Below are 14075 nucleotides of genomic sequence, written 5' to 3'. Positions count from 1 at the left end.
AACGATATTGTAAAAATTACCAGCCATATTGTAAGACATAACTAATTCTCCCATTACGATCACCTCAAAAAACACAGTCAATACAAATTTCCACTTTCATGGCTGTTTTGTGAACATTTATAATGAATAGGCTATGTCTCTGGCCTATTTAGACTAAATATGTTCCTGTGTTGCAGCCAAACTGTCAATATGTTACTCCAAGGAGCAAAGATTGTTCACGTTTGAGTTCTAATTTTTCATTCAGTGTTGGACATGAGATCTGATTCTATTCTGGTAAGTAGAAATTCTTTTGATCTCATTTCCTGTCAGATCAACAAACGTAGGTCTAGACCCAGACGTTTTTATTGTAGGCCTATGTTGTGTGGCTACAGTATGGTCTTTATAAACACTGTGACTTTTGCATGGAGGATTGAAATAGTTATATTGTGAGCAGTGACATCATTTCAGGTGATATAATTCCAGAATTTAATTGGCTGCTGACAGGGATAGCAAGCACAGATGTGTACTACATATATAGACCATAATATTCCCTTGTCTATCAAAGCTTCCTAAGTTGACAGTCTCTTGAGAGTTATATTTCACCTCAAAGACAATATTTTTCCTCAGTGCTGTGCATTTTAGGTAATATATATCATTTTCTTGGAAAATATAACTCCCACTAGGAGTGTTTTTACACCTTTAAAAAAAAAGACACTATCTGCAAAATAATCGCACTTGTACAGACTAGCAATATGTTAGAATAAAAATCAGTACTGTTTTCACAGCCAGTAGGTGATAGTTGCTTCATTAATGAGAGGTGGCAGACATCAATGAAAGTTCCTCACCCTGGGTGAGCATCTGGTCCATTCATGACCATCCGTCTCAGCTGCTGGACATTCCAGTCAGTGACCGGCTGAGGGTAGGTCAGTCGCTTAGCAATCACCTCCGGAATGCCAATCTCATCGGTGTTGATGTAGGGGTCAGGTGAGATGACCGATCGGGCAGCATAGTTCACTCGCTTCCCCATCATGTGCTTGCGAAAGAGACCTTCTTTTCTCTCTAACAGCTGCAGGGCAGGATGAGTTGAAGAAAGCATTGGATTGTGGTCACATACTTTGAATTATGAGATAAAGATACAAATGTACTGTATTGTTATTACACCAGCTTGATGCTTTATTGAACAAACAAGTGATCTCTGATGCATCCTCTCTCAATACCCACAATTATGTATGAGAATATTGTGAATTTTGCCAATTATGATGTTACATTTGTCAGGGCTAGGATAGTTGATTTTACACAATACATGTACATGAGTCCTATTTCCTTCAAGCACTTACCAGACTTTGGGGGTATTGCAAAAAAAAAAAAAAGACAAAAAAGAAGAATTGCAATCAATGGCAAATTGCATATTAATCACAAGACTTTTGATTAATTTTAGGGATTTACAAATTGATTGCAACTTCTGGCAATGCTCCTTGTGGCTTTATTGCCTTTCAGCCCATATCATATGGACAAGGTGACCAATTACATTAGCCTTGCAAACAGCAATAGAGCTGTTCACAGGTGAAGGTTTTGTGGAAAAACAGTATTTTCATCTTCCTGCACTGTACATGTGTAGTAACACAATTTTGGGAAAAACATTATTTTCCATGAAACATGATTTGTGGCAAAAACCAGTACAAAATATTGCCTCCAAAACGTAGCAGTTAGCATCTCTGATCATGGTTTAACATTGAGTCAAGTTTTTATTTGATGTAGAACACAACTAAAATGGTAGCATGGTGCAAACACAAATCTTTCTTGAAGTTACAACAATACCTGTTTAATCCCAGGGAACTTCTCTGTGGAGAGTCTGTCCAGGTCACTGTCCACCACACAGTTGACATGGGTCTGTAGGTTGGTCCACGCATTCTGGAGCTTCTCTGGAAGAGTCTTACCTGGGATGGAGCTCAGCACACTCTGATAACACATCATAAAGACAAACAATGGGTAGTGCACACAACACTAGATGCAGCTATTCTACAACTGACAATGACATGTGACAACTACCAAAACAACAACCTATGTGCACAGACAGTTGTACAATGTGTGGATCACAGGCTCACTAGAGCAGAGAAAACCCAATGTTTGCCTACTGTGCAACATGCAATAAATGCAACTGTTGTAAGTGCTTCATAAAATTCTCAAAGAATATGTTTGGAAATAAGAACAACATAATTGGTGGTAAGGAGTAATTTGTGCTCATTTAATGGCACAGATTCTGTGATGGACATAATTCAATGTGAATGATATAAACAAATGAGTTTGTGTTCCAGGCTTTTAGTGAGCAATGTCTCAGGCTATGACATAGAGAAAGCAACTTTAGGTATTTCGCAATGAATACAACAACATAATGCTTAGAAATTATGGGAGTAAACACATACTCGTACACTGCTGCCTTACAAGTTACTTGTGTGTATAATCTATGGAAGATGATGGTGGCACACTGACACAGGACAATGCCTATTACAAGACATGCACTGAGAATGTGGAAATGCCATCACTGGATTGTGTAACAAAAGATTGACAACAATTTCCTGCAACTGGTTGTTTACATGCAAAAAAACCAAAACAAACAAACAAACAAACAAACAAACACCCGAACAAACAAGCAAACAATCCATGAAATGAAAAGCTACCTGATCAATATTCTCTTTGTTCCCTGACTGCTTCTTGTTGTCTCTTGTCCTGGGAACGTCTTCCAGCTTGACAAGCTGCTCTCCAGCGCTGGCCTCCCCCTGACTGGTGGCATGTCCTATCACCTTGAGGAGATGTTGGACGGTGTGGCAGTCTGACAATACTTTATTCAGATTGGCTGTCTGGGGATTCTCAAAGGTTTTATCACCCATCCTGGAAATCTGGAAGCAGTAAGTGAAACCAAATCTAATCAATTGCATTATCTTTTCAACTGCATAAACATGATTGTCAGGAAACACTTATCCAGCTGCCATAACACACATTTGCTTGTTTTGTCAATAAAGCTGCACAAGTGTAAGATTTTAGATTTCGTATTCTAAAAAGGAGTTAAAAATCATAACTATGACATACCTGCCAAAATTTCAAGTTGAAGTATCCTACTCGTGGATTGAAAAAATCTTATTTTATATGCAAACTGAAGTTAAAAATCTTACTTTCAGTCAAATGTTCAGAAAATACACATGAAAGGTATATCTAAATATTTTTTAAAAATCTTATTTCTCTGACAGAAAATCTTATTTGGCTATTTTTAATGTAAAAAATCTTACTGAATCTGATAAATTCTTATTGGTTGGCAAGTATGCTATAAGCTTAAAACCCAGAAGGGCAGGAATACTTTCTTATAGCTTGCAATCTGCATTTCTGGTAACTTGAATTAATGTACATGAACTACAGATGAAAAATCAAAAACATAAAGAAAAAAAAAATGTCTATAAACCATAGGTCTCTAGGCTCCACAAAGAGAAAATCAAATCCAACAAATATTTATAAAGAAAGTATTTTGTTTTGTTTTGTAACTCATTGTCTGTATTCTTTATATCTTTTGCTGCTTATTCTCACCTGAGCATTCTTTGTTACCCATTTGCATTCTGTTTTTCTTGATATCTCTCTTGCTGTTGTTACTCTGATCTATATTATTCACTATTTTTTCCTCCTGGAGCACATCTTCTTTTTTTTCCTACAAAGATATTAACATGTAGACAATTCTACAGTGACAAGACATTTTACTAAATAATAACCCTTTAAAGGGACGGAATAGTTTTTGGTTATGATAGAGATTATTAAAGGTGCATAGTCCCGGTAGTGTAAAGGGCGCTGTCGATGATACTGCCGATCACCGTTAGCATTGATACGAAGATTACCAAAGTTGAGCTGTCATCAAGAGTAAAGTGCGTAGGTGTTGCTAAGTACCGTTGCCTTCGTTGTTTTCTCTGCGCATCGCGCAGTCTGTAGTAATGCTAGGGTGCGTGCATTATTCTTGCTATTATGACATCACAAAAGAAGTTTGCTAAAGTGGTCATCCCCCCCAGCTGAATCATGAGCCGAACTGTGATCGGACCATTGACTACAGTGGATCAGACTTTTTTGGACTCGGGGAAGTGGGCCACAGCGTAAGCGCCAAAGAGGAGTCTATAGCGTAGGTCTCTATAGGAAACTTGCGTTGTGCGCCCGCGTACGCATTTGACTAAAACACCGGGACCATGCACCTTCAAACTTTTCATGAGAAAATTAGAAACCACTAATATACATATACCATTGAAATATCAAAGAGTATCCATTCTAAGAGGAATTCAATTTATTTGATGAAAATTGGTTTTGAAATGGCTGAGATAACCAAAAAAAAGAGAAAAGAAGAAGTACTAATAAAAGTTGGAGCATATCTTTTACTAGGATGATTGTGGATATTTCAGCCAATTCACAACAAACTTTCATCAAATAAACTGTTAATTCCTCTTAGAATCCCATGATCTTTAATATTTCATATAAGTTGTTTCTAATCATATTGCAGAAAGTTGAACTCTAACTTCTCATCTCAACCAGAACGATACCATCCCTTTAAAGTTGTGATTAGACAAAAGCCACAATAATCATTTGGGAACAGAATTGTTTTGATTTTCCTCCGTTTGACTTACAGGTCTGAACTTTGAGGGGATGACAGGCAGAGCTTCCAGGAAGAACTGGTCAATGGCTGAAACCGAGTTCCCATCACTGCCGGAACTTGGTACATTTAGGACTCCAAAAATGTGGCGCAAAACTCGACCTGGAAATGGTGGTAAGATTTACACTAATCAAAATTTTAACAAACATATACTATATTTTGCACTAGCAAAAGCTGGAAAACACCCTATGAATACCATGTACATTCTAAATGTAGTAATGTTTTTCTGCATATCTAATGTAACAGCATGCTGTCACATACAAGTGAACCATATGGTACTTAAAGTATAAAAATTGTTGACAAATTGTACAATCATGCTCTCTGAAGACCCAAACATCCACCACCACCACCACCAAAAAAAAGAAAACAAAACAAAACAAAAGCCTAAAGCTTCCAAACTTTTGTGATATTCTGCATTTCAAGGGCAGACTCAGCATTCTTAAAATTTCTCTCTCATTTGCACCTTCAGAGTCATGCATTGAAGGAAACAAGCCCAAATATGAACGTGGACTGAGTAAAAGCAGGAATGCTATATAGGAGAATAGGGTCAGTGAAAATGCGAGGAAAATTGGACAATCTATCAGCATTTGAGTAACCTCTTTCAGAAAGTACAAGGAATGACATCACCCCTTACATATGCCAGTAACAAGTCAATGTATTATGTATTATTCATGGAAAATGAGAATTTTATGGAATTCTCCTTACATTTTCTTTAAAATGTTGTCAAAAATAACCTCACAAAGTGTAGCAGTCTCCTTGAAATTCTCTAATGAACTGTCTGATCTCCTGAAACTTTCATTGATGAGTTCCACTAACATTGCTGCTTTCGCTCAATCACATTTGTATTTGTATTTTGATTTCCTTTGATACACAACAGTGCAATCAGCCTTCTTGAAATTCTCTAATTAATTGTCTGATTTCCTGAAACTTTCATTGATGAGTTCTACTAATATTGATGAGTTCTACTAATATTGCTGCTTTCACTCAATTCACATTTGTATTTGGATTTTGGTTTCCTTTAAAACAAAGAGTACTATCTTCCTACCAAAGGCCTGCATTTCAGAGGGGGAGGCCAAACACTCACCATCATTGGCCATCAGCTGACGTAGGTGGTTGCGAGCCTCCTGGGGTGACAGGAAGACAGTCTGTAGTCCCTGCCCTGGGCCGGCACTAGCCTTGGTTAGAATCACACTATTGTGCTGGGGGCGGATCTCACGTACCGGGGTCTGGCACAAGGCACACTTGCGCCCTCTGGAGGCCACGTAATGCCGAATGAAATCCTGGATGACGTGCCGGCGGCTGTCTTGGATGTGACGTGCTTGCTGAGCTGTCATATGTCGAGATGCTTGCTCTGATACAGAGGGCATAAAAATTCAACAGTTCTTTTCATAATTTGCGTAACTAGACTCTTTGATGTGAGATCATACTTGACTGTTAATCAGAATGTTCTGTCTAAGCTGCTAGTTGTAAACCAATGCCAGAAAGAATGTCTTTCTAACCTCCTTGAGCTACTGCAACAAACTGTATAACAGTTGTATTCACACAAATGTGCTAAATAACCTTCTTTCTCAATTTTGCTCGTTTAATAGTGTGGTCAACCAAATCCATAACACTGTTAAACTACACAACGTGTAACATGGATTGTATTTTGGGAAAATAAGAACCATGTGAAGGAATGATATTTGGCTCTGTGTACAGTGACATAGCCGTAACATATATCATACAAATATATATACATGTCAGCTAGGAACTGACAACACAAATACATTTCTGTGGAATATTAGGATACAAAAAATCTGCTCCACTGTAAGGTTATTTTATTTTTTTTTTTAAGTCTTCACCTTTCAGAGCATCAGTCATGTATTCCAACAGTTTGGCATCAATATCATCAGCCAGCGATTCGTCATCAGCTTCAGACTGCGCAATGACCTGCTGGGCTATCTCTGTCAGGTCTCGCACACTACCTAGGAGACCGTTGTCAAGGCAACGTAGCTGCTGGACAACCAGACGGAGCGTCCACCTTGGGGCCATGAGATGGTGACATTTCAGACAGCTCCCTCTTAACAGCTGAAAACAACAACAACATAGAACTCAATCAAATACTGCACTCTCGGCCTGCTTCAATATGCATTTACCCATCTGTCCATACTCCACAAGCCCATGTTGTGAGTAGAAATGATATTCACTGCAGTGAAGTTTGTAGAGCATTATTTCATAATACAAAAGGTACCTTTCTAAAGAATAATTTTGCTACAAAAATCATAATCCATACTGGCATTTCACTATCAACAGCAGAACAAGTATGCACTGCATGCAGATAGTCCTTTGTGCAACAGGGATGCACACACTAGGAGGGAAAGAGTAAATATGCTCTTTTTACCGCACTCAGGACATTTGCATATGATTATCTATTCTTCTCTCTCTCTTTTTTTTTTTTAATACACAATTTCTCACTCGTGAAAACAACCACATATCTTTATATCATTGCAAAGTTTGCAGCTACTGAAAGAAGAGACATACTCTGTCAAATCATCCAGCAAGTATCACAGTTTCCACTCAAATTGGCTCACCTGCTGAACTAGAGGGAAAAAGAGGGGGTTGAAGACAGGAAGTGGTAGGGTCACATGACCCATGTGACCTGGACAGTGCAGCTGCCTTAGGCTGCATGTTCCACACAGTTCGTCACGGTCACTTGGTCCTATTAAAATGTGAGAAAGAGATCATAATGACTTGTATTGGCAATCTTATATTATGGTCACTATTTCCATTACAGTATGCTTCCAACTACAACTAGAATTATCACTGAAGGTGATTAATACCCCCGCCCCTAGTGTTGCTTTATAGTATGTGATGTCATGAGGGCAATGGCAGAGACTCCAACTCTCCCATTTTCGACGGGAGATCTCCCGCCGAGAGCCCATTTTTGCAAAATCTCTTGTTCTCCCGCTTGAGATTGAATTTCTCCCGCCCTGGCTCTGTGTCTCCTGCTTGAAATGATTTCTTACTTAATATCATTGTATATATGTTAAAAAATAAGCCTTAGATAGCACGAGAGAGCATCTAGACCCCGGCCGCAAGGAACTTCGCGCTTTGTGCTCGTGAATTGGATTCTCCCATTTGCTAGGGGTTTCAGGCGAGAGAATCTCCCGATTAGAAGGTGCTTGGGGTTGGAGTCTCTGCAATGACGTTAATACCAAGTTTGTGCACTTGTCGAATTGGAAACAGATTTTCCACAAGGTTTGGGTAAAAAGTGTGGTTACCATGGCAATGCATTGTCTGATACAAACACAAGGGACATTTTGCATAACTACACTTAAAGACCATCATACACACCAAATTTGACCTTCATAGTTTGAATGGTTTATTTTGATACAAAAATGAGTGGTTACCATGGCAACACATTTTCCTTAAACTACCACATTGGTGTCTTGCAAAACTACAATTCTAGATCATGATAAATACTAAATTTGACTTTAATTGCTTGAATGACGGAAAAGTTATTCAATCTGCAAGGTTTTGGTAAAATTGTGGTTATCATGGCAACGGTTTGTGTGACAAACACAAAAATTATGTGTTCCACATCTATACATCAGGGCCATAATGCCTACCAAATTTGGTTTCAATTGCTTGAAAACTGTGGAAGAAGTTCACTCCACAGGATTTAAAAAAAAAATGCGGTTGCCACGGCGACGCATTGTCCGATACAAATACAAAGGACATTTTGCAAAACTACACTTAAAGAGAGTATCATACACACCAAGTTTCACCTTCATAGATTAAATGGTTCAATTTGATACAAAAATGAGCGGTTACCATCGCGACACATCTTTCTTATATTAACACATTGGTGTCTTGCATAACTACGGTTGTACACCTCCCGATCATCATACATACTAAATTTGACCTTAATTGCTAGAATGATGTGGAAGTTATTCAATCCACAAGGCTTTGGTAAAATTATGGTTACCATGGCAACGCTTTGTCCGACAAACACAAAAATGATGTGTGTCACATCTATGCCTCAAGGCCATAATGCCTACCAAATTTGATTTCAATTGCTTCAAAACTGTGGAAGTTGTTCACTCCACAAGATTTCGAAGAAAACATGCGGTTACCATGGCAATGCTTTGTCAAGTACAAACACAAAGAGTGTACACTATAGATCATCATAGATACCAATTTTGAAATTGATTGCTTGAATACTATGGAAGTTATTCAATCCACAAGGTTTTGGTAAAATTATGGTTACCATGGCAACGCATTGTCTGACAAACACAAAAAAACATGTTTTGCACATCTATACCTCAATATCATCATTTACCCTAAGTTTCACTTAAATTGCTTCAAAACTGTAGGAGTTCGCGACGCAAGATTTTGCAACAGACCGACAGACCGCCCGACCCACCAACCGACCGCCCGCCCACCCGACCGACCAACATCACAGTGATTCCTACATACCCCCTTCACACTACGTGTGGCAGGGGTATAATAAAGTTATCCCTCAAAACATCAAACTTCTGAGTCAAATTATCAGAATACTATTGCAGCATGACAAATAAAAAAATGCAGGCCTGCAATCATACGTGGTACAAGTCACAAAACTTTTGTAAAATTTCATATATGAATATGACAGACTCTAGAATGATGTAAATGCATTAACTTGAATTCTCATCTCAATTTCTGTTTGTATGTACACATGATTTTTTTAATATTGGCTACTATTCATTGATCTGCAGAGGTACAGTGTATGTCACAAAAATATAACTTGTGTGGAAAACTTAATTGAAGTAAAATGAAATAGCACCTTTGAAGTATTTAGCTTTTGCCTCTTTCCTTTCCTCTTACCTACTTTAACACACAACAGGAGTCAAGCTCTTGTGACTTTGATACTGACTTTTCACTGCGAACACATGAAATATGCTGATGGGATGGCACTTCTCTACATAAAAGCTCGAAGCTAAAGTCAACGGTGAAGCACACTCACCTAGGTGGGGATCATAGAGGCCTCCAAAAGTGGGATGGCCTAGGTCATCAAAGGCACGGGGGTTCGTCAACTCCTTGACACTAAGGTGTCTCAGCTCATTGCAGCTGTAGGTACTGAATGACACGGAGTCAAGCCGTTTGCTGGGAATCTCACGGACAGACATCGTCAGCTAAGCCCCTCAGCGGAAAACAGCAGTCTGATGAGCTAGCGATACTCTCTTTGGTTGCTCAACTACCTCACAGCGTCATATCTGAATTAAACAGAAAAATATGGTAGCATACAACGTGTCAACAACACTCCAAATGTTTGATTGGATTAAAACAGATTCATGTCTCATTTGTTTGTAGGTATTATATCTCATCACTGTATGCTCTTAGTACAGGAAAGTTGAAAAAAAAAAAAATGCTTTCATACGAGCATGATCATCAGACCCGATATACAGTGAAAATCTGAGTCCGGCCTTTATTTCACTGTAAATGCTCAAGAGGCTAAATGTGGTACCAGAGGTAGTCTCTGCAAGGGCCCGGTCTAAGCTTGGCCAGGCCTTTCTCACTGTGAACTCAAGCTGGGCAAAATGGGGTACCAAATTGCGACCCTGGAAGTCTGCAAGGATGAGAATGATTGTGACATCCTAGAATATAATGTTGTAATCCTGGGTTTAGTACAAAAAATTTTGGTACTATAGTGTACGCTACTCATCATTATCATCATCACTATTTGAGGAGAGGTAGAATTTGTCTGCCTTAATTTCCAAACTTGTGTTTGAATCTTTGTTATCATCAAATCATCTTGACAGTAGAGTGTAATACACTGTTTTGTTTTTCCTCATGCATATTCTTGTTCTTGTGAAAATAGATAACCAGTAAGGAATGGGCAGCTGTTAGTGTGATGTTCAAAAGTTCACTGTGTATAAACACTGTAGTCCTTTGTTCACTGCAAATTGCCCACACCAGCACCTCTGCACTGTGACCCCCAATGGCTCCCAAATAATTGTTTGTTTACATGAAGAGCACCACTATGACAAAACAATGAAAAGTTTGAATTTAGCCTGGGCTGAGTCTGCTAAGTGATGTAAATGCACAGAATGGGGGGGGGGGGGGGGGGTGGGGGGGTGGGGGGGGGGGGTACCACGATTCAGGCCAGGCTTGGCCCAGCCCTGCACTGTAAATGGGTCTCATATGCTGTCATTGTATTATACTAGAGCTCATTATTTTGCTTAAATTCCAAAACATTTAGAAGATTGCAAATAGTACACAATGGCAGCTACAAGGAATTGTCATAGCTCCTCAAACATCATCCATGTTAACGGTATGAAGTGTCTTATTACAAACTACGAATACATTTTCAAGTTGCTCTGAAAGAATCTGCTATTATATCAATATCTACAAGTATAACTACAGTTCGACCTCGATTATCCGGCCATGTCGGGACCAGCACTCATCCGGACAAGCGAATTGGCCGGATATGGGAGACACAATGTTAATGTATAATTATACAATTGTAGCTGCCATCCCAGTGCACTGGCAGCTAGGCAGGTTGCGTACCCCACAACGGTGGTGTAATCTACAACTGTATGCTAGCCTGCACAAAATTGTAGTCCCTTCTTCACAAAAATAAAGTGTATCTCAATGTGAAAATCATACATGTTTTACCTCAGTTCTGTCGGGAATATAGTAGGTAAATCATGTGAGTTTTGTAGAAATTTTAATTGACTTTAAAGTCACTTTTTTTTCTCAATTTTTGGACAAAAAAAAAAGTCCTTCACTGCGTGAACGCGTCCGGATAATAGAGATTTCCGGATAAAAGGAGGCCGGATAATCGAGGTCGAACTGTAGATAATTTGGAATAAATTTGGTAGACAATGATAGTAATACAGAAAAATGTACTGGTATGTACAAACAATATATTGTAAACATTGATATATTGCACGATTACATTATTTGCAAAATTACAATCAATTTGAGATTTTAAATACCATTGATCAGGATGCATCGTTAGGCTGTATCGAGGCTTTGCCTTTGTTTGGTTCTTATTTACTCTGCTTATGTTCCACGAAGGGCTGCATGCGAGCAAAACTAGACATGTGAACGGGTATTCGCAATCGCAGCTAGCAGCACCGCGAGCCTTGCTCTCAGAGCACATCAACATCACAACACATGCATATTCTCTCCTGCATACTACTAGTAGGGTACACAAGGCAGCTGATGCGCGGGTCTGTGCTGGGGCACAACTGTACTGGCTGCGCTGCTGGCCATTGATTGTGGAGTCAGAATCAGGAAGTAGATCTTTGAGAGAAAATTTACAATTAAAACCGACAGGCACTCAAAAAAAAGAAAGAGAAAAGACGAAAAGAACAAATTTAAAACCATTTACAGATAATCAAGCAATTAAGAAGTTAAGGAAAACTAGGCCTGTTATTTCCAGAGCGGCACTTGCTTGAGCAATTGCTAGCACCAAAAGCCATGATGTAGGGCCTACCACAAGCACTTGCAATGTCAATCTGAAGTCCCTTAATTTAGCGGCCATTGTAACTTGGCTATTGATTTTAAACCCATGGTTTCCAACAAATATGAAAATGGAGTGAAAAAAATGTATTTTTATGAAAATAACATTTGAAGTTATGAAAACAATACTTTCATCAACATCGCATCGCTTTGCAAGCAAGCTGGTTTTGTGGTGTTCATGTGGTTAACGGTAAGGTGAATTCCCCACATGCACGGCAATATCTAACTAAATTGTATACACAGCCCAGTCGCTGTAGAAATATGACAGGACTGTACCAGGGTGGCCCACAAGACAGAGCAAACACAAAGCGAATATCACAATCACATTGAGTTTTGATACTTGACATCATTTTTTGTCACCTCAAACTCATTAAAGATAATCTTCATTAATTAGACTTCGTAGCTATGTTATCGATATCGACATGCACAATTCACAACTTCCCGAAAAAAATTCTTTGCAGCGTGTGCAAACGGTACATTGTCTTTCATTGACGGTGATTTTGATTTTGAACAATCAGGAGTTCACGCGATCTAGCTGCATTTTTAAAGGTCACGCTGTTGACTGTGCTGCTACAGTCAAGCAGCGCACGCATGCAAGAGATCGCTGCATTCCAGTCACGCATGCGCATAAATTGCAGAGGTCAATGCACCATTTTGAATTCTGCAATGATGAACATGATGAACTCCAATGGTCAGGGATTGTGCTAGTAAAAATAAAAAGCCTTTTTTTTTTTCCATGGACGGGATGATGGACTTATCGCGAGGGCTCTCTATGCCCGTATGGACTTATAAGTTATGTACCTTCTGTAGTATAACTATAAACATGCACTTTACGTAAGTAACGTATACATTTTTGTAAGTTTTGCAGTTGTGTTGTGGTTTCTGATGTGATACTGATATTCGGATAATGCCCCGCTTCACACTTGTCTGATGCCGTGCTTTGCACAGCGTCTCATCGGCTTCTGTTCTGGTCCAGCTTCTCCGTGTGTGTGGATATGTAGAATCTACAGTACACACGAGTGTGGCGTGGCTGTATCCCGCGACTCGGGCCATGACTAAAACCCAAACCCCGGCTACATAGCACAACCACATTTGTGTGGCCGGATGGATGGTACTAACAGTAAAATTTAACACTAAGTAACAGTATAATATGCGCGTGTACATGTGGTTGTACACTGGATACACGAAAATGAAGGTGTGGGGCAACGTTGTAAATGCAGCAACTACCACTGTCTCTTGTGATAGAGCGAAGTTCAACAATTGTGACACACCAATAACGAATCAAACAAATAGAGGCTGTAGGAAAACACTTACTTTCTCAACAAACAACCACTTCAGGATTCGTGGACATGAAACAACTAATTTAACTCTAACTTCCATTCAGTCCAATTACATGCCAGTGAGTGCAGGGGCCAGGCCAGGCGGCGATGTGCATGCTAGGCAAGCACGTGCAATTGACAAGCATGCAGCATGTGTGGTGCAGTTTGTTGTTGTTGTTGGGTTTTTTGGCGCTGTATGTTCAGTCAAACTTGACTACAATTTTACGTACAGGTACATGGTGCAGTGGGTGGAAACAGGGTATTAAAGTACCATTCAGTGACCGGTCGACAACTGGTGACGGAAAATCAAATATTGCGTGGAAATCCCGTCACCCGTCGGCTATTTGGCATGCCGGCTATTTCAACGGGAAAATGAATAAAATCTCAATATCCTATTTCCAACTGAAAACGGAACACGAGATAATGGATCTGCTCTGAAATTCTGTTTTGTTTGGTTGCCTATGGAACGCCATATGTTGCAAAAGTAGGGGGAAAAAACTTAATCAGGTTTTTCAAACCACTGATCTCACTGACCAGAGTGTTTTTTTCTCTTTGTTTTTGTTTTTTGTTTTTACTCTACCGGGCAGAGTAAAAACGGTACGTTGATTCAACCC

The 14075-nt window shown here is 39.4% G+C and overlaps 1 protein-coding gene across 1 annotated transcript in view; it reads right to left on the bottom strand.

The window, feature by feature from the left end:
- LOC139734863 (DNA-directed RNA polymerase I subunit RPA1-like) overlaps window positions 1-13559 on the bottom strand; it is an 83327-nt gene extending 69768 nt beyond the window's left edge. The window contains exons 1-9 of the mRNA XM_071645644.1: window positions 13457-13559; window positions 9639-9888; window positions 7225-7352; window positions 6496-6721; window positions 5739-6005; window positions 4629-4756; window positions 2658-2876; window positions 1798-1938; window positions 825-1045 (exon numbers count right to left, since the gene is read on the bottom strand). Of these exons, the coding sequence (XP_071501745.1) occupies window positions 825-1045; window positions 1798-1938; window positions 2658-2876; window positions 4629-4756; window positions 5739-6005; window positions 6496-6721; window positions 7225-7352; window positions 9639-9801 (1493 nt within the window). The 5' untranslated portion in view covers window positions 9802-9888; window positions 13457-13559. The remainder of the gene's footprint in view (window positions 1-824; window positions 1046-1797; window positions 1939-2657; window positions 2877-4628; window positions 4757-5738; window positions 6006-6495; window positions 6722-7224; window positions 7353-9638; window positions 9889-13456) is intronic.
- Between the last annotated feature and the right edge of the window lie 516 nt (window positions 13560-14075).

Source organism: Diadema antillarum, unplaced genomic scaffold (genome assembly GCF_040938485.1).
Source record: "Diadema antillarum isolate AM-2024a unplaced genomic scaffold, OU_Dant_1.0 seq00000550_RagTag, whole genome shotgun sequence".
In the NCBI taxonomy this organism is placed as follows: Eukaryota; Metazoa; Echinodermata; class Echinoidea; order Diadematoida; family Diadematidae; genus Diadema; species Diadema antillarum.
This window is presented reverse-complemented; position numbering and strand designations above follow the sequence as displayed.